Consider the following 18,288-nt stretch of genomic DNA (forward strand, 5'->3'; position numbering starts at 1 on the left):
CCAATAGTTACTCTGACAGGGCTTCAGAGTTTCCCTGTGTAGATGGGAGAACCTTCCAGAAGGACAACCATCTCTGCAGCATTCCACCAATCAGGTCTTTATGGTAGAATGGCCAGCCGGAAGTCACTCCTTAGTAAAAGGCACAACAGCCTGCTTGAGGTTAGCCAAAAAGGCACCTAAAGGACTCTCAGACCATGAGAAACATGCTCTGGTCTGATGAAACCGAGATTGAACTCTTTGGCCTGAATGCCAAGCGTCACATCTGGAGGAAACCTGGCACCATCCCTAGGTCGAAGCATGGTGGTGGCAGCATCATGCTGTGGGGATGTTCTTCAGCGGCATGGACTGGGAGAATTCAGGATCGAGGGAAAGATGAACAGAGCAAAATATAGAGATCCTTGATGATAACCTGCTCCAGAGCCCTCAGGACATCAGACTGGGGCAAAGGTTCACCTTCCAACAGGATAACGACCCTAAGCACACAGCCAAGACAACGCAGGAAAGGTTTCGGGACAAGTCTCTGGGTGCCCTTGAGTGGTCCAGCCAGAGCCCGGACTAGAAACCAATCAAACATCTCTGGAGAGACCTGAAAATAGCTGTGCAGTGACGCTCCCCATCCAACCTGACAGAGCTTGAGAGGATCTACAGAGAATGGGAGAAACTACCCAAATACAGGTGTGCCAAGCTTGTAGCGTCATACCCAAGAAGGGTCGAGGTTGTAATCGCTGCAAAAGGTGCTTCAACAAAGTACTAAGTAAAAAGGTCTGAATACTTATTTAAAATGTGATGGTGTTTATTTTTTTATACATTTGCAAACATTTCTAAAGAACCTGTTTTTGCTTTGTCATTATGGGGTATGGTGTGTAGATTGATGAGGAAAATATACATTTAAGAATAATAACAAAATATGGAAAAAGTCAAGGGGTCTAAATACTTTCCGAATAGAATGACATAATGATGCTCAATTACTAAATGCGGTTGTTGTAACATTTGGATTTTCAACTCCTGATAAGAAACCCATCAAATTTGAGCACCTACTACATCAAGGATCAAGCAAGTAATTGTGCAATACCAGACATGTTGGTATGGAGTTGATGTTTAAATGTAAAATGTTTAGATTTACTGTAAGATGTTGAGTTAAGATTAAAAACAAATTTATATTTTATCAAAAATAGCACCACTAACCATAACTCAGAAATTTCCCTTAAAATAAGACCAAATAAAAAGTGTAGATACTACACAAATGCAGCATGAAGGGAAAAGTCAACTGCCATATTTCATATAGAGACTAGCCCTTTCTGTTATGATACCGCCTGCATAATTTACAATGCAATAGAGGGCCAAAGGATCATTTATGATAGACAAATTCAGCAGCAAAAGCCTATTTTGGTCACAGTCTTGAAGTCCATGGACAATTTAAAAGCAACGCAGGTTTTGGTTCATCACCAACCTTTGTCCTTCACTTTGAAATCACATCTGAAAACAAAGAAATGTTGACCAGAAAAAGATAGACTCATGCTGTAAGTAGGGTAAGCACTTGCAGAAGACATTAATGAGTTGTTGGCACTGGAATGTGGGGTTCTTAAAAGGAGATTGAGTTTCAGGGTGGGGTTCTCAGTGGTGGGCTCTCTCGCTGACCACGTCCTGCAGCCGTTTGAGCAGCACATCCTCACTCTCGGGACACACCCGTTTGGTGGGGGACTCGCCCAAGTAGTCGCCCTCCATGGAAAAGGCCCTTTTCCTGCTCACCCCGCCCTGGCGGATCATCCGGTTGATGTCAGTCAGTTCCTGCGGAAGGAGGGGGTAAAGCACAGGTGAGCTAACATTAACATACAGACAGGAAGTAAAGGAACCTTGGCCCCTGAGCCAAAAGGGGTCCCCTAAATCCTGAGTGGCGCAGCAGTCTAAGGCACTGCATCTCAGTGCAAGAGGTGTCACTACAGTCCCTGGTTCGAATCCAGGCTGTATCACATCCGGCTGTGATTGGGAGTACCATAGGGCAGCGAAAAATTGGCCCAGCCTCGTCCGGGTTTGGCAGTCAGTGTAAATAATAATTTGTTCTTTAACTGACTTGCCTAGTTAAATAAATGTTTTAAAAATCTGCCTCTCCTAGCGTACACCTGGCCATCAAATATATTTGAATTATTCCAGAGATAACACGCCAGTCCTGATCAACTAATCATCAAGTCCTTGACTACTTCAATCAGGTGTGCTAGTTCAGCAAAATTGTGAAACGCCTGGGGCTCCCAGAGGAGAGGTTTGACAAACATCAAGGTAAATGGACTGAAATATTGTCCATAAATTACCTAATTGGAAAGAAAGGACCACACCTTCCCACACTTATGTGCAAAACATATAGCCTTAAACTCTGGATAATGTTGATTCATGAGTTAATACATTGATTTATGTTAAAGCATGTGTATATGAACCATACAGACAACACAACTTGATGTAAAAAATGTGCATCTAAACTTCTGTACTGCGTCTTCAAAATACAAACACATACATGCATAAGGGTGGGGACATACTTTGGAGGGGCTGCCGTTGATCTTGTAGGTGTAGGCAGAGTTCGGGGTGAGACAGGAGCCGTTCTTGTGTGGGGACACGTAGATCGAGTGTCTCTGGGAGATGCGACGGGGGGACAGGGGCTGGGCTCTCATCGAGGGGAACGGGGACAGAGGAGGGGCCTCCATCTGGAAGACAAGAGGGAACAAAACTAACTACAGACAACTAGCTTACAAATCTCAAACTTCTGACTAGATACTGACAGTGAACTGGTGTCAGGACAGAAGTATGCCCATGATTAAAGTTGAATTAGTATATACTGTCCAACGAAATGCTAACATGCAGGTTCCTTCGACAATGCAACAATAAGAAATAACATGAACAGAAAGTAAATGGCACAGTAGAATATAAGAAAGCACAATTTATAGTAAAATATTTACACAGGGTATGAGGGAAAGGGGATTAGAGGGCAATTGTTTAAATTGTGCAGAATTAGCAATAGTAGAGAAGAGTCTGCTATCGGCAGTTGTGATTTGTGTGTAGCATGAATGAATGTGTGTGAGTGCATGTGTGCCATGGTGTGGAGAGTCAGTGTAGGTGGTCAGACCAGTTCAGATCGCTTGTAGATAGAAATGGTCTCCCGAGCCTGTTGGTATCAGACCTCATACCATACCCTGTTGTCCATGCTGGGGGCGGCGTATCGGAGGGCAAAGCCCTTAATCTTCAGCACATAGACAGAGTTGTAGAACTGGATGAGGTCGCCGCGCTCCTCGCCTTGGGCAAGAGCCTCCTCTCTGCTGCTCTGGTCGGCTTTCTCAGCAGCTGAAATTAAAGCTGGTGGATGCATTGTTCAGTAATGGATACTCATATCACCAAAGAGTCTGCCTACCGTTATGTTAGCAGTTGATGTTATTCTTCAATAACACAGACCCCAAAGCAAATCAGGGGGAGGAAAACAGGTTTACTCAAAGAGGACAAATCATGCTTGGAAGTAGGTGGTAATTTCTTCCCTGTCCTCAGTGATTCTCTACACAGAACAAAGGGACAGGATCTAGTGTTATAACCCAGGCCTAGCCTGTGGTTGACTAACTAGAATTCCTTGCAATAAAACTGGGCTGTATCCTATTTCAGGTTCAATGTATAAACAATTTGGACCAATGAGAACTTGTCATGTAGCTATGAGTCCCAGACTGAAATTCCTCCCATGTCTCTGACCCATTGATATTACAGAAAAAAAACACTATTTCCATTGACCTTTGTCCTCTGCGCTGCATATTTATCTTCAAAATATGCTTACAGTATCAATATAATTTTTTGATATATAATTTTAAAATAATATTATATTTTTTTCCCATAATTTCTGTGTTAGAAACAAGCCATATGAAACCAACATTTTTAAACAGCTGGACATTCATTCAGGTTACATTCAGTGGGATTCATTTCCAGAGTCTTTCTCAGGGTCGAGGTATCTTTTAGTGGTCCGAAAATAACTCTGAACCACCTGGCTATACTCCAGTAGTGGACAGCTGCAGATAGAAAGGCTATTTGGGGGTGTGCTGTCTTACATGTTCCACCAGAGGGGTCCACTTCCATGTTCTCGTCTGAGGGCTGTTCTCTGGTGCTGCTGGGTCGGATGAGGACACTGCGGTAGACCTGTGGAGTGAGCATAAACAAGAGCCATAAGGAACACATCACTCAAATTATTTTTTGACTTCACGACAGGCACAAATTCTATATATGTAATATAATATTAGTGGTCTATATTAAAATTGGTTTTCTGACTATGCACACCTCCCTCTGCAGAAGTGTTTGAGAAGATCTTGAAATGAAGTACAGAGGAATTCAGAAAAACCTGGCATGTGGGGTCACTTACATGACTGCTGGCTTGTGGTTGACTGCGGTAACATTTCATGATGTCCTGGAATGTGTGGCCTTCTTTCGTAATCTACAACATTCATATGTACACTATTAATAGGAATCCAAGCAACAATCACTCAGGTGAGAAAAAAAACTTGAATGTCTGTACGACAGCGGTAAAACGTGTTTGTGCCAGGGACCGGCAAGACATGGCCTTCTTCCTCTGGGTACAGCTTTCTTAAAATCCAAAAACAAAACAAAAATCTGTGGGTTCTACTACCCTAACACATAATTGTTTTAAGATTACTATTTGATTATCTATTGAAGGACGGACACCTAGAGATCAGAAACAGATGTGTAAAAAAAAAAATGAAAATAGCTATCGAATATTGGGAGGACTTATATGCTGAATCTGCATATTCAGCATATAAGTCCTCCCAATATTCGATAGCGATTTTCATTTTTTTTTTTACATCTGTTTCTGATCTAATATTCTACAGTGAAAATGAGTCAATTCTGCTGAAGGTAACATTGAGTCAATAAGATAATGTGATTAGGAGGCTTCTTTATGATATGGGCCATCCGGAGTATGGCATTTATCGCAGTAGGATGGACACATGCATTGTTTTATTGAGTCAATTGTTAGATTACAGTTTCCCCTCAAGGAAATGTGCAATAGATGCGGTAGAGAAATGTGCCATAGATGGGGTCAATCGAACTCGACCAAAACAATGGAGTTGCCATAGAAACACGTGGGGGGGAAAGGGCCATGGGTTAAGATCCAGTCTCCTCATTGCCCCCTGGCAAAATCTACCTACATTCACACTATTGTGCATTTCAAACTGTTGAGTCAAAAAAATTGATATATTTCTCAAACCACAGGAAAATGCTTTTTGTATGGATGCCAACCCCAACACGTGTTCATGCCATAGTTACCAATCAACTGCATTGCAGTTAAAAACATTAACTGACTACCACTACCGAATTCAGTATGCGAGCTATGCTAACCAGCTTATAAGAATGGGAGTTAGCATTTCGCAGTCACTTCTAAAATTGAAAAGGGACAACTTCCACATGTTATGATGTGAAAACAGCCAAATATATCAAAAATCGGACTTAAGTAACCACACGAAGGCCTGTTACAATACAGAAATCCTGACAGAATTGACGAATATCCACGCCGTTAGATCAGATTTGTTAAATTTTAACAAGACAGTTTTAACAAGACAATCTAGCAGATTCCTCCTGAGGTAAAGTTATTACAGCCTAGAGAAACACGGCGAGATTTGTGCCAAACCGTCCTCTAAGAGCTCCAGATAGGGGCACTTTCAAGGGCACTGACCTAGCCGCCGGCTACGTCAAGCGATCCATGATGCGATGCACCAAGGGACCCGGGCCGGTCTGGAAATTATCACCTTTTTGTATGTTTGATTCAACGGCAGATAGGAAGAGCAGTGGGGCTGAGATTCGAGAACAGACATGTGCTGTCGGCATTGGTGGTGACTGCTAGACCAACCGTTGCCCAAAAGATGTCCTCTACCTTGGATTAGCGAGGGTTCCAAAAAGAGGCTGTACTACTAGGAGGCAGTAGTATTGTTTACAGAACCACCAAAATCCACTGTATTCAAAAGTGTTTTAAACCCGCAAACACCTGCAGTTCTTCAATAAAATAATGAATCCAAAGAACTAATTACAACTGTTTTCAGTCAGATTTCTTGATGGTGCAGAAAAGTATTAGATATTCTACATTTAAGAAACAAGGGAATGCATTTGTCAAATTTGAATATAAAGGTTATTCTGTGTTTTAATATGGAACGTAAGTATAACCAATTTTCCTGTGAATTGAAAAAGAAAGATGAATAAATAATTTTATTATGGTCCACATAAGAAATAAAAACAAGTGCCATACTAAGTACTAGGTGCCCTGCATGACACAGAAATAATCAAGTCATTATCAATGTGTCAATCCCTCTGTTCAAGACCAACAGAACATCACTCATCTCATTCAGTGAATCCAGAAACACAGCCACGTAGAAAGCCATTTAGCAGTTGCTCTCAAAAGGCTTAATCAATGCATTCAACTGAAGATGGTAAAACAACAAAAATAAGCAAATCTTTCTCCTCAGTGCTTTAGTACCTTAGAGATTATGTAGATGGCGCAAAGGAGGAGCTGGTCCAGGTGTCTGTCTTTCATCAGCTCCGGACACTGGACGATGGAGTGCTCAAAGCAAGTCCAGATCTTGCCCCGCAGCTCTGCCGAGATGTCCAGCCTAACGCACAGATCTCTCAGCCGCACACTGGCCAGGTGGTACACCTACAGAGAGCACGGGGGGCGAGAGAGTGAGCGCGAGCGAGCAAGAGCGAGAGAGCACGAGGGCGAGAGAGTAGGAAGGAAAGAGTGCGAAAGCGAGCACGAGAGGGGGTGGGCGAGAGAGAAAGAGGGGCGAGCGAGAGAGCGAGGGAAGGGGGGAGAGCGAGGGCAGGGGGGGGCGGGAGAGGGCGAGGAGGGGGGGCGAGAGAGCGAGGGGCGAAAGAGAGAGAGAGCGAGGAGGGGGGGGGGGCGAAAGAGAGAGAGCGAGGAGGGGGGGGGGCGAAAGAGAGAGAGCGAGGAGGGGGGGGCGAAAGAGAGGGGGGGTGAGAGCGAGCGAGGGGGGCGAAGAGAGAGGGGGCGAGAGCGGGAGAGGGGGGCGAGAGGGGCGAGAGCGAGAGGGGGCGAGGGCGAGAGGGGGCGAGGCGAGAGGGGGCGAGGGCGAGAGGGGGCGAGGGCGAGAGGGGGCGGAGGGGGCGAGAGAGACAGAGAGCGGGAGGGGAGAGAGACAGAGAGCGGGAGGGGAGAGAGACAGAGAGCGGGAGGGGAGAGAGACAGAGAGCGGGAGGGGAGAGAGACAGAGAGCGGGAGGGGAGAGAGACAGAGAGCGGGAGGGGAGAGAGACAGAGAGCGGGAGGGGAGAGAGACAGAGAGCGGGAGGGGGGAGAGACAGAGAGTGGGGGGGGGGGGCGAGGCGAGTGGGAGGGGGGGCGGGCGAGTGGGAGGGGGGCGGGCGAGTGGGAGGGGGGCGGGCGAGCGAGTGGGAGGGCGGGCGAGTGGGAGGGAGGGCGAGTGGGAGGGGGGCGGGCGAGGGGAGGGGGGCGGGCGAGTGGGAGGGGGCGGGCGAGTGGGAGGGGGCGGGAGGGGGCGGGAGGGGGAGGGGGGGGGCGAGTGGGAGGGGGCGGGCGAGTGCGAGGGGGCGGGCGAGTGCGAGGGGGCGAGCGACCGAGAGGGAATGTGTCTCAGCAGCGGCTAGTACTACGTACACCATTATTCATCATTTGTGTTGCATGTAAAAATAAAGGCCCCCTGAGGATAATGACTGTGTGCTGTTCTCGGTGATAGATATGTGGAATGGCTGGGGGAACCCAAGGACAGGTTTGTGAACCACTGATATAGGGAATAGGGTGCCTTTGTGACGCAGCCTGTGTGTCCTCTTTCACCTTCCTGAAGAAGAGGGCCAAGGAGCCGGTGCGTCGGGGCCGGCTCTGTTGGGGGTCTGGCTGGGCCTGGGGTGCCGGGATGGGCCGGCTGGGGGAGGCTGTCAAGAGGACCTGGGCTGTAATGGGACTGCCGGGCTCCCCTCTGGTCTGTACCTGGATCAGCGTGATGCCTCCCAGATCATTCTTTATACCTGGGGATCACATAGGCAAATTGTATTCAGAACAGGGGGGCGATTGGCTTGTTGAGGCGTTGCACAATTTCATATCAATAAATTTACCAAAAGTGTGTTACGCATAAAGTTGCAAAGGGAGGGTAAATTACAGGAAAGTGATTTCAGCAGTAAACTACCAGAATTTAGTGGCCTTTTTGTGTACTTATCACAGGGGTCTGTAATGCTCTCTGTCCCTCTGTGTGGACTAAATATAAACCATCAACTTAGTGAACACCATTGGTGATTAATATGAGGGTGTCAGCATTAAATAGATTTGATATTTTACACACTTATTTTACCATGTCAATATGTCTGTTATCAATGTTTTAGTGACAAATTGGTTGCAGTTGTGAAAAAAAGTCAATAGTTGCAGTTACCTGAAAATAATACCATTGTTGAGTAGATGCTTTTCTTCTCCATTAATTAGGAAATTTTATCTTGAACTATATGTATTTCACTATTTATATTTTTTGACAATTTACCTTTGCTTCACTACATTCCTAAAGAAAATAAATGTACTTTTTACCCCATACATTTTCCCTAACACCCAAAAGTACTAGTTACACAGTGCTTAGCAGGACAGGAAAACTGTCAAATTCACACGCTTATCAAGAGAACATCCCTGGTCATCCCTACTGCCTCTGATCTGGTGGACTGACTAAACACACATGCTTCATTTATAAATTATGTCTGAGTGTTGGATTATGTACCTGGCTTTCAGTAAAAAACTAGAAAATTGTAGCATTTGGTTTACTTAATATAAGGAATTTTAAATTATTTGTACTTTTCCTTTTGATACTTAAGTATACTTAAAACCAAATACTTTTAGACTTTTTCTCAAGTAGTATTTTACTGGGTGACTCACTTGAGTAATTTTCTAAAAGCTTTACTTTTATTAAAGTATGAAAATTGGGTACTTTTTCCACTGCCGGGTACAGTGCCTTGCGAAAGTAAAGTATTCGGCCCCCTTGAACTTTGCGACCTTTTGCCACATTTCAGGCTTCAAACATAACATGCAAAATTATTCAGCCCCTTTACTTTCAGTGCAGCAAACTCTCTCCAGAAATTCAGTGAGGATCTCTGAATGATCCAATGTTGACCTAAATGACTAATGATGATAAATACAATCCACCTGTGTGTAATCAAGTCTCCGTATAAATGCACCTGCACTGTGATAGGTCCGTTAAAAGTACAGAGAGCATCATGAAGAACAAGGAACACACCAGGCAGGTCCGAGATACTGTTGTGAAGAAGTTTAAAGCCGGATTTGGATACAACAATATTTCCCAAGCTTTAAACATCCCAAGGAGCACTGTGCAAGCGATAATATTGAAATGGAAGGAGTATCAGACCACTGCAAATCTACCAAGACTTGGCCGTCCCTCTAAACTTTCAGCTCATACAAGGAGAAGACTGATCAGAGATGCAGCCAAGAGGCCCATGATCACTCTGGATGAACTGCAGAGATCTACAGCTGAGGTGGGAGACTCTGTCCATAGGACAACAATCAGTCGTATATTGCACAAATCTGGCCTTTATGGAAGAGTGGCAAGAAGAAAGCCATTTCTTAAAGATATCCATAAAAAGTGTCGTTTAAAGTTTGCCACAAGCCACCTGGGAGACACACCAAACATGTGGAAGAAGGTGCTCTGGTCAGATGAAACCAAAATTGAACTTTTTGGCAACAATGCAAAACGTTATGTTTGGCGTAAAAGCAACACAGCTCATCACCCTGAACACACCATCCCCACTGTCAAACATGGTGGTGGCAGCATCATGGTTTGGGCCTGCTTTTCTTCAGCAGGGACAGGGAAGATGGTTCAAATTGATGGGAAGATGGATGGAGCCAAATACAGGACCATTCTGGAAGAAAACCTGATGGAGTCTGCAAAAGACCTGAGACTGGGACGGAGATGTCTTCCAACAAGACAATGATCCAAAACATAAAGCAAAATCTACAATGGAATGGTTCAAAAATAAACATATCCAGGTGTTAGAATGGCCAAGTCAAAGTCCAGACCTGAATCCAATCGAGAATCTGTGGAAAGAACTGAAAACTGCTGTTCACAAATGCTCTCCATCCAACCTCACTGAGCTCGAGCTGTTTTGCAAGGAGGAATGGGAAAAAAATTCAGTCTCTCGATATGCAAAATTGATAGAGACATACCCCAAGCGACTCACAGCTGTAATCCCAGCAAAAGGTGGCGCTACAAAGTATTAACTTAAGGGAGCTGAATTATTTTGCACGCCCAATTTTTCAGTTTTTGATTTGTTAAAAAGGTTTGAAATATCCAATAAATGTCGTTCCACTTCATGATTGTGTCCCACTTGTTGTTGATTCTTCACAAAAAAATACAGTTTTATATCTTTAAGTTTGAAGCCTGAAATGTGGCAAAAGGTCGCAAAGTTCAAGGGGGCCGAATACTTTCGCAAGGCACTGTAAATACGTGTTAATTCAATCTTTTTGACAGCACCCCTTTTGGTTTAAACAAATCTTTCCATACATGTTTTCACAAAGTAGAAGTGGTCAGAAAGTTACTTTTTAGAGTCAAAACATTCTGGTGAAGAAAATAAAAATGTTTGAATAAAAAGTAATTTTCAACTTACCGTCAATTATCTAAAAATCCGGAAACAGCCATTTGTTTTCCATATTTGCATTAGGGCTGGGAATTGCCTGGGACTTATATTAATCACGATACGATTTTCACGATTCTATATGTATTGCGATTCAATGTTCCAAACATATTGCTCACCATGTCTGCTGCTGAGGGAAAAGAGAGCCATGAGAATTTTTATTTATGATCAGTCATGGAAATAAGTGCTAAAATCTAATTGGCTCCCTACTTAAAAAAAATGGAGAACAATGTAGCATAGACCCTATTTCACAACAGCTGAGGTTGTGTTTTGCCTACCATCGGTTGAGAGACAAATTTGTCTTGAATACAGGGTCGGTGTCATTTCTATCATACACCATTGAAATGTAAAATTGAATTTAGTTTTTACTTCTAATTACAACGACAAAGATGACTGCCGGTCCACCCACTGCTAACTTAAAATTGTCATGTCTATTATATTATCTACATTTCAATAGGTTTCCTATGGAGGATTGACAGTATAATAAAGCCCCCCCCAAAAATATATATTCCCACTCAACTCAACATTCTCTTTGTGGTACCATTTAAAAGTACATTTATAAGCCAAAACCTGACAACCAGCCTGTATTCAAGAGCATGTTGTGGCTCAACCGATGGCCAGCACAACACAAAAACTTTAGATCAGGGATGTGCGCCACACAAAAATCTGAACTCATCCTGAGGGGCCGCAGTGGCTCACGGGTCTGCATACCTGAAATAAAACGGTATTTGTCCCATGCACAGAATACAACAGAGAAATGCTACAAGCCCTTAACAAACAATGCAGTTAGGATTTTTTTTAAAGAAAAAACAAATAATTAAAGAGCAGCAGTAAAATAACAATAGTGAGGCTATATATAGGGGGGTACCAGTACAGAGTCAATGTGCCGGTTAGTTGAGGTAATATGTACATGTAGGTAGAGTTATTAAAGTGACTATGCATAGATAATAAACAGAAAAGCAGCAGCGTAAGAGGGGGGGGCAATGCAAATGATTAATGCAAATGGGTAGCCATTTGATTACATGTTCAGGAGTCTTATGGCTTGGGGGTAGAAGCTGTTTAAAAAGCCTCTTAGACCTAGACTTTACGATCTGGAACCGCTTTCCGTGCAGTAGCAGAGAGAACAGTCTATGACTAGGGTGGCTGTAGTCATAGACGGTTCCTACATCCATACCAACAGTCTGATCTGGCCCTAGCCTTTTGGGGACCCTAAGTGAAATTGCGAGCAAAACATTTCAGAAGCCACACTCTTGACAACGTTTGATCCGGGGGACTACAAAAAGCAACACTAGCTGCCAATCCCTACCTTAGATGTAAAATATGGTCTAAACTACAACAGTAATTGAGGATAATAGTATGTTTTTTAATTAAAAATAATTTCCCCCCCAGAAGTTATAAAATAGTTTGACAACCCTGTTTGTAAGCTTTTAAATTATGTTGATCTTTTCCAGTGATTAAGACATGGATATCTCATGGTATGCAAAATGGGTCAACTCTAAGCACCTGTTAAATGTTTTGGCATTCAGGTCCAAAAAGTAACTTTCTGAGCACTTCTACAATGGGTAAATATGTATGGAAGGTTCCGTTCAAATCAAAAGGGGTGCTATGAAAAAATGATTGAATTCAAATGGATTGATCCATATAAATCATTAATTTAACTGACTAAAAATGTGTATAAATAACACAGCGTGTGATGAGTGTTATCGCAGGTGTACCTTGCAGTGGGATGCTGAGCTGCTGGCCGTTGGCTGTGGTCATATTGAGTATGGTGGGAGTGTCGATCTTCAGCGTCCCGCCGGGTGTGAACATAATCCTCTTGGCAAGGGACGGAGACTGCTGGGCCTGGCTGCTGCTGTCGTCCCCAAACAGACGCCGCTTGGCACTGCCTGCCGCCGGGGAGCTGTAACGGTCGTGGACGGATAAGGGCGATGGAGGAATGTCTGGGAAAAGGAAAAGGTTCAGTTTGTTAGACTTAAAAGAGCATTCATTTTCCTGGGGAACTTAGCATAAGCCTGAGTAGAAAATGAAGTGGCTTTATTTCATCGCAACACAGACTGGCACAGAATTCAATAGAGCTTTCATGTTATTGTACATCCATATTGTTATAGGACAATATGGATGTACAGTCTACTGTTATCAAAAGGGACATTAAAGTCACACCACTCCATGTGAACCCGGAGATTATGATACAACCTCCCCCTAGTGGTTGAATGAGGACACACTGACATACACCAAAAGGAGAAAAATAAGAAATGCTGACATATTGGCTCTTTCTCAATTCAGATTTTCTCAATTCCTCACATCCCTTCTACCTGCCTCTTTCTGAAGAAGATTTGATAAGGTCCTTGTAACTTCTCCAATGCGGTTGAGGTGGGAAGGAGATACAATGCGAGGAATCGTGGAAAGACTAATTGAGTTAGAGGCTCTAACACCTCAAGATGGCCTACCTTTGCGTGCGCTGCTCAGGCCCGTCCTAAACTCGCGGATGCGAGGGTGGATAATGGGGGAGAGGGCCACCAGAGGGAGGTGGGAGGGACCAGCATTGCTGTTCCCCGTGTCAAAACTACTAGGGAAGTTCACCTGGATATGATAGGGGGAGGAAGATCAGTTAGGAATAGATATATTTGTAAATGGTTAACTGACACCTGGCCTTATGAGAATTCCATTTGGTCCATGTTACCTAGGATCATGTACTTCTACTATTATATGGCTTGCATTATTGTAATTTGTAGGGTTTAAGTGCCAAATCAAAATGCACTAGGCACAGTTAACCACATAAATTATTTGTCAGTTAGAGACAGAGCCAGGATCAAGCTCACCACATTCCAAAAGTTAAATTCATGCATCTTATATTATAACTTATTCACCACGATAACACAACAGAAAAAAAAATGTTTTCTGATGTACAGTAGATCCCCCATGGGCTGTGCATTGTAGTTGTAGTGTTTCTTGGGTGCTCACCTCCTCCACGGTGGGGACCTTGTTGTGAGCCTGCTCCAGGGCCTCCCACAGCACAGAGTCTGCTGTCCAGGCCCGGCACTCCAGCACCTGCTCTTCGATGGAGTTCAGGTGCTTCACCATGTCCCGGGACAGACCCTCTTCTGAGCGGATGAACACCTCAATCACCTGCATGTGCACATTTTCAGCGTAGGTTGACATCAGATAGTGTGTGTGTGTGTACCAGTAGACATTTTTATTTCACCTTTATTTCACCAGGTAGGCCGGTTGAGAACAAGTTCTCATTTATAACTGCGACCTGGCCAAGATAAAGCAAAGCGACAAAAACAACAGTTAAACAAACGTACAGTCAATAACACAATAGAAAAATATATGTACAGTGTGTGCAAATGTAGAAGATTAGGGAGGTAAGGCAATAAATAGGCCATAGAGGCGAAATAATTAGAATTTTGTATTAACACTGGAGTGATAGATGTGCAGATGTTGATGTGCAAGTAGAGATACTGGAGTGCAAAAGAGCAAGAAGATAAATAACAATATGGGGATGAGGTAGTTATTGTTAAGTCCATGTTTTAAGTATCCCAATATTTATGTTATTACGGGGCTATCACTCAGTCAAGAGTGCGCATGAAGTCTGGTGGTTGATGGACCTAGCCTTGAGAATAATGGCAACCTTTGAGGGTGTTCATACAGTATAGTAAAATTTGTTAAACTGGAACCTTGTCGTTGTGTCATTTCGAGTTAACAGTTGAGTGTGCTATTTACAGATGGGCTGTGTACAGGTACAATGATCGGTAAGTTGCTCTGACAGCTGATGCTTAAAGTTAGAGAGGGAGATAAGTGTCCAGCTTCAGTGATTTTAGCTAATTGTTCCAGTCATTGGCAGCAGAGAACTGGAAGGAAAGGCGGCCAAAGGAAGTGTTAGCTTTGGGGACGACCAGGGAAATATACCTGCTGGACGTGCTCAATGGGATTGAGGTCCGGGCTCTTCGCTGGCCATGGCAGAACACTGACATTCCTGTCTTGCAGAAAATCACACACAGAACGAGCAGTATGGCTGGTGGCATTGTCATGCTGGAGGGTCATGTCAGATAAGCCTGCAGGAAGGGTAGGAGGATGAGGATGTCTTCCCTGTAACGCAGTGATGAGATTTCCTGCAATGACAACAAGCTCAGTCCGATGATGCTGTGACACACTGCCCCAGACCATGACGGACCCTCCACCTCCAAATCGATCTCGCTCCAGAGTACAGGCCTCGGTGTGACGCTCATTCCTTCGACGATGAACGTGAATCCGACCATCACCCCTGATGAGACAAAAGCGCGACTCGTCAGGGAGTCTTTTTTGCAATCCTGTCTGGTCCAGCGACGGTGGGTTTGTGCTCATAGGCGACGTTCTTGCCGGTGATGTCTGGTGGGGACCTGTGGACAGTCTGAGCACTGATGGAGGGATTGTGCATTCCTGGTATAACTCGGGCAGTTTTTGTTGCCATCCTGTACCTGCTCCGCAGGTGTGATGTTCGGATCTACCGATCCTGTGCAGGTGTTGTTACACGTGGTTTGCCACTGCGAGGACGGTCCATCTTGTCTCCCTGTAGCTCTGTCTTAGGTGTCTCACAGTACCTACACTGCAATTTCTTGCCCTGGCCACATCTGCAGTTCTCATGCAGCATGCCTAAGGCACGTTCACGCAGATGAGCAGGGACTTTTGTTAAAGGGACTATGATAAATAATAACAGAGTAGCGGCAGAATAGAAAGGGGGGGGGGTTGATTAGAATCTACTGTGATTGAGTGTTTGCGTGCGAGTGCAGCTAGGCGGCGGGCCACTTACCTTGAAGAAGTAGAACGGTCGTAGTTTGAAGATGCTGATGATCCAGGGGAAGGTGCGCTGGGAGCTGTAGGCAAACAGCACCACCTCCAGACAGCAGGCCATCAGAGAGCAGTGGAAGATGTCCTGCTCCAGCAGCACCTAGAATTTTCAGTCATTGGCACACTGAATGTCCAACAGTCTGATGCAATGCACCATCACACATTAGCTTTGCTATTCTTCATATCTGTAAGCGTTAGTTACCATATAGATGTGTGCCATAGCACGAAACAGAAGAAAGCGGTCTGAAACAGAGAGGCACTATCTGAACTCGTCCAATAAACACTTTTTCAGTTGTCATTTCATATACTGTGTACCCGAATGAACACGACCCAGGTGTAACTTACAGCCATGTCTTTGCCGTGTAGCCTCCTTGTCTCTTGGGCCATGACGTTCTCAAGGATCTTGTAATAGAGGATTTCAGCCAGCTTCATCCTGTTCTCAGCAAAATCTGAACGAAGGGGCCAAGAAATGGCATTAAGAAGAGCATGCAAGCTTTCATTGACCCATTATCTTAATTCAATAGTGGTCTTGTGTCTGCTTTTTGCCTGATCAAATGTAGAAGTAATATGCATGGAAAGCGGAACATGCACAGTAGATGGAGACACCTTATAATTTTGAGGCATGTTTGACAGAACACTTAAGGTAAATAGCAAAAGAGTGTTTGAGCAGTTGCGTACTAAGTCCACTTTGTGTACCAATGTTTACTTTTTGACATTTGTGATGTACCCCGTCTACAAGCATATTTAACCCCTATTTCTGCATGCTCAATGTATTCCATCTGCATGTGTGTCTGGTATCTCACCCATGTGTGATCCAGGCAGCTCCTCTGAGTCCTTTGTGTAATGTTGCTTGAACGTCTCGCCCAGGGTTTTCACTCTGCTCAGAATGGCTACGATGGGGTCCCGCGAACATGACCTACAGGTGGAAAAAGTCACAGGGCCAAAACAGTTAAACACCACAAACCTTCCAATTCAAGTCGCAGTGGCCTCTGTTTCTCCTCTCCATGGGACTTGATTTATCAACCAAATCACAGTTGGGGGCAATTACATTTCAATGGGAAAATTTTCATTTTCGTTTACTTCTTGAATTGTAATTGACCCAAAACCTGATTAACATGCCTAGTTTACACAAAACTATTTAACATGTAGCGACGGTTTCCCCGACCCTTGTTATAAACCCAGTCCTGGTCTAAAACACACTTTCAAATGGAGATTCTCCATAGATTCTCCATGTTCAATCCAGGAAGAGGCTTCATCTAAGATCTGGGTCCATGAAAATGTCCCTATAAACTAATGGACATTTGAGGCAGTGGATGTGAGCTTACTTGAATATCTGCATCAGGGCCTCGCTGGGGGCGCTACGCAGGCCCGAGACCATGCTCTGGAGTCGGCTGACGCTTTGCGTGGCCGAGGACACAGGGGTCACCAGTAGCTCCTTCTCCTTCAGGTAACGTCTGCCTGTCAAAGGAGTGGAGGGGGCCAGGGTGCGCTTCTGCACACACACACACACACACACACAGAACAAGGTTTTATTTCTTATCAAAGTCATAGGAGTCACGTGATCTCTGTTTAAGCCCCTTAAAACTTGTTTGGCATCGGGGGCAGTATTTTGAGGTCCAGATGAAAAGCGTGCCCAAAGGAAACTGCCTGCTACTCAGGCCCAGAAGGTAAGATATGCATATAAATTGGAAGATTTGGATAGAAATCACTCTAGAATTTCTAAAACTGTTAGAATAATGTCTGAGTATAACAGAAGCAAAAACCAGAGGACAAACCATTAAAAGGAAATACCACTGATTTCATTGGCTGGCACTTTTATAATAGGGCGAAATCATCCCCGATTGCAGTTCCTAGGGCTTCCACTAGATGTCAAGTCTTTAGAAAGAGTTTCAGGCTGTTTTTTAGAGAAAAAAAATACAACTTCTACCTCATTTAAGTGTCTCCCATTTTGGCTGTAGTGTTTCCAAATGTTTCCAAGCGCATGGCTGAGAGAGTGCGTTCTTTTTGTTTATATCTGGTAAAGACAATAACGATTCTCCATCTTAAATTGTATTGTTTATTTGCTTATTAGGGTACCTAAGGTTTGATTATAAACGTTGATGGACTTGTTTGGATAATGTTATTGTTAACGTTTGGGATTCATTTTGTATGCATTTTGAAGGAGGCAAACCGAGTGGAATATTGACTGAAGTGCGCCAGCTAAACTGAGTTTTTATGGATATAAAGAAGGACTTTATCGAACAAAAGGACCATTTGTAACGTAACTGGGACCTTTTGGAGTGCCAATGGAATAAGATCTTCAAAGGTAACGCATATATTATATCGCTAATTTCTGACGTTCATGTCGCAACTTCCTGGTTGAAAATGATTTGTTATGCATTTGTGTGTGCTGGACGCAGTCCTCGGATAATCACATGGTTTGCTTTCGCCATAAAGCCTTTTTGAAATCTGACACGGCGGCTGGATTAACAACAAGTTAAGCTTATTTTGATGTATTACACTTGTGATTTCATGAAAGTTTCATATTTATAGTCATTTAATTTGAATTTGGCACTCTGCCATTTCACCGGATGTTGTTGAGGTGTCCCGCTAGTGGCACGCCTATCCCAAACAGGTTTTAAAGGATTTTGATCTGTGACTGAAAATGGGAGAGTGGACTCACTCTTTCACATTTTATTCACAACATTATTTAGCGAGATGACATTAGCAAAGATGTGGCGAACACAGACAAGACAGAGGACATTTTTTTTAGCAGTATGTGGCAATTTAATTAGAAAAATCT

General features: G+C 43.9%; 1 protein-coding gene across 3 annotated transcripts in view; it reads right to left on the reverse strand.

Annotated features, from left to right (window-relative positions):
* Positions 1-818: 818 nt before the first annotated feature.
* rbl1 (retinoblastoma-like 1 (p107)) overlaps positions 819-18,288 on the reverse strand; it is a 58,681-nt gene continuing 41,211 nt past the window's right edge. Inside the window, exons 9-23 of one of the 3 annotated variants that reach the window (XM_046311660.1) lie at positions 16,832-16,998; positions 16,310-16,422; positions 15,852-15,955; positions 15,469-15,606; positions 13,882-13,935; positions 13,641-13,805; positions 13,127-13,259; positions 12,395-12,619; positions 7,834-8,024; positions 6,500-6,676; positions 4,379-4,450; positions 4,071-4,158; positions 3,179-3,327; positions 2,529-2,693; positions 819-1,788 (exon numbers count right to left, since the gene is read on the reverse strand). In XM_046311660.1, coding sequence (XP_046167616.1) covers positions 1,615-1,788; positions 2,529-2,693; positions 3,179-3,327; positions 4,071-4,158; positions 4,379-4,450; positions 6,500-6,676; positions 7,834-8,024; positions 12,395-12,619; positions 13,127-13,259; positions 13,641-13,805; positions 13,882-13,935; positions 15,469-15,606; positions 15,852-15,955; positions 16,310-16,422; positions 16,832-16,998 — 2,115 coding nt within the window. In that variant the 3' untranslated portion in view covers positions 819-1,614. Of the gene's footprint in view, positions 1,789-2,528; positions 2,694-3,178; positions 3,340-4,070; positions 4,159-4,378; positions 4,451-6,499; positions 6,677-7,833; positions 8,025-12,394; positions 12,620-13,126; positions 13,260-13,640; positions 13,806-13,881; positions 13,936-15,468; positions 15,607-15,851; positions 15,956-16,309; positions 16,423-16,831; positions 16,999-18,288 lie in introns of all 3 variants that reach the window. The other 2 variants (XM_046311659.1, XM_046311662.1) reach the window with 2 other exon arrangements.

Source organism: Oncorhynchus gorbuscha, linkage group LG18 (genome assembly GCF_021184085.1).
Source record: "Oncorhynchus gorbuscha isolate QuinsamMale2020 ecotype Even-year linkage group LG18, OgorEven_v1.0, whole genome shotgun sequence".
NCBI lineage: Eukaryota > Metazoa > Chordata > Actinopteri > Salmoniformes > Salmonidae > Oncorhynchus > Oncorhynchus gorbuscha.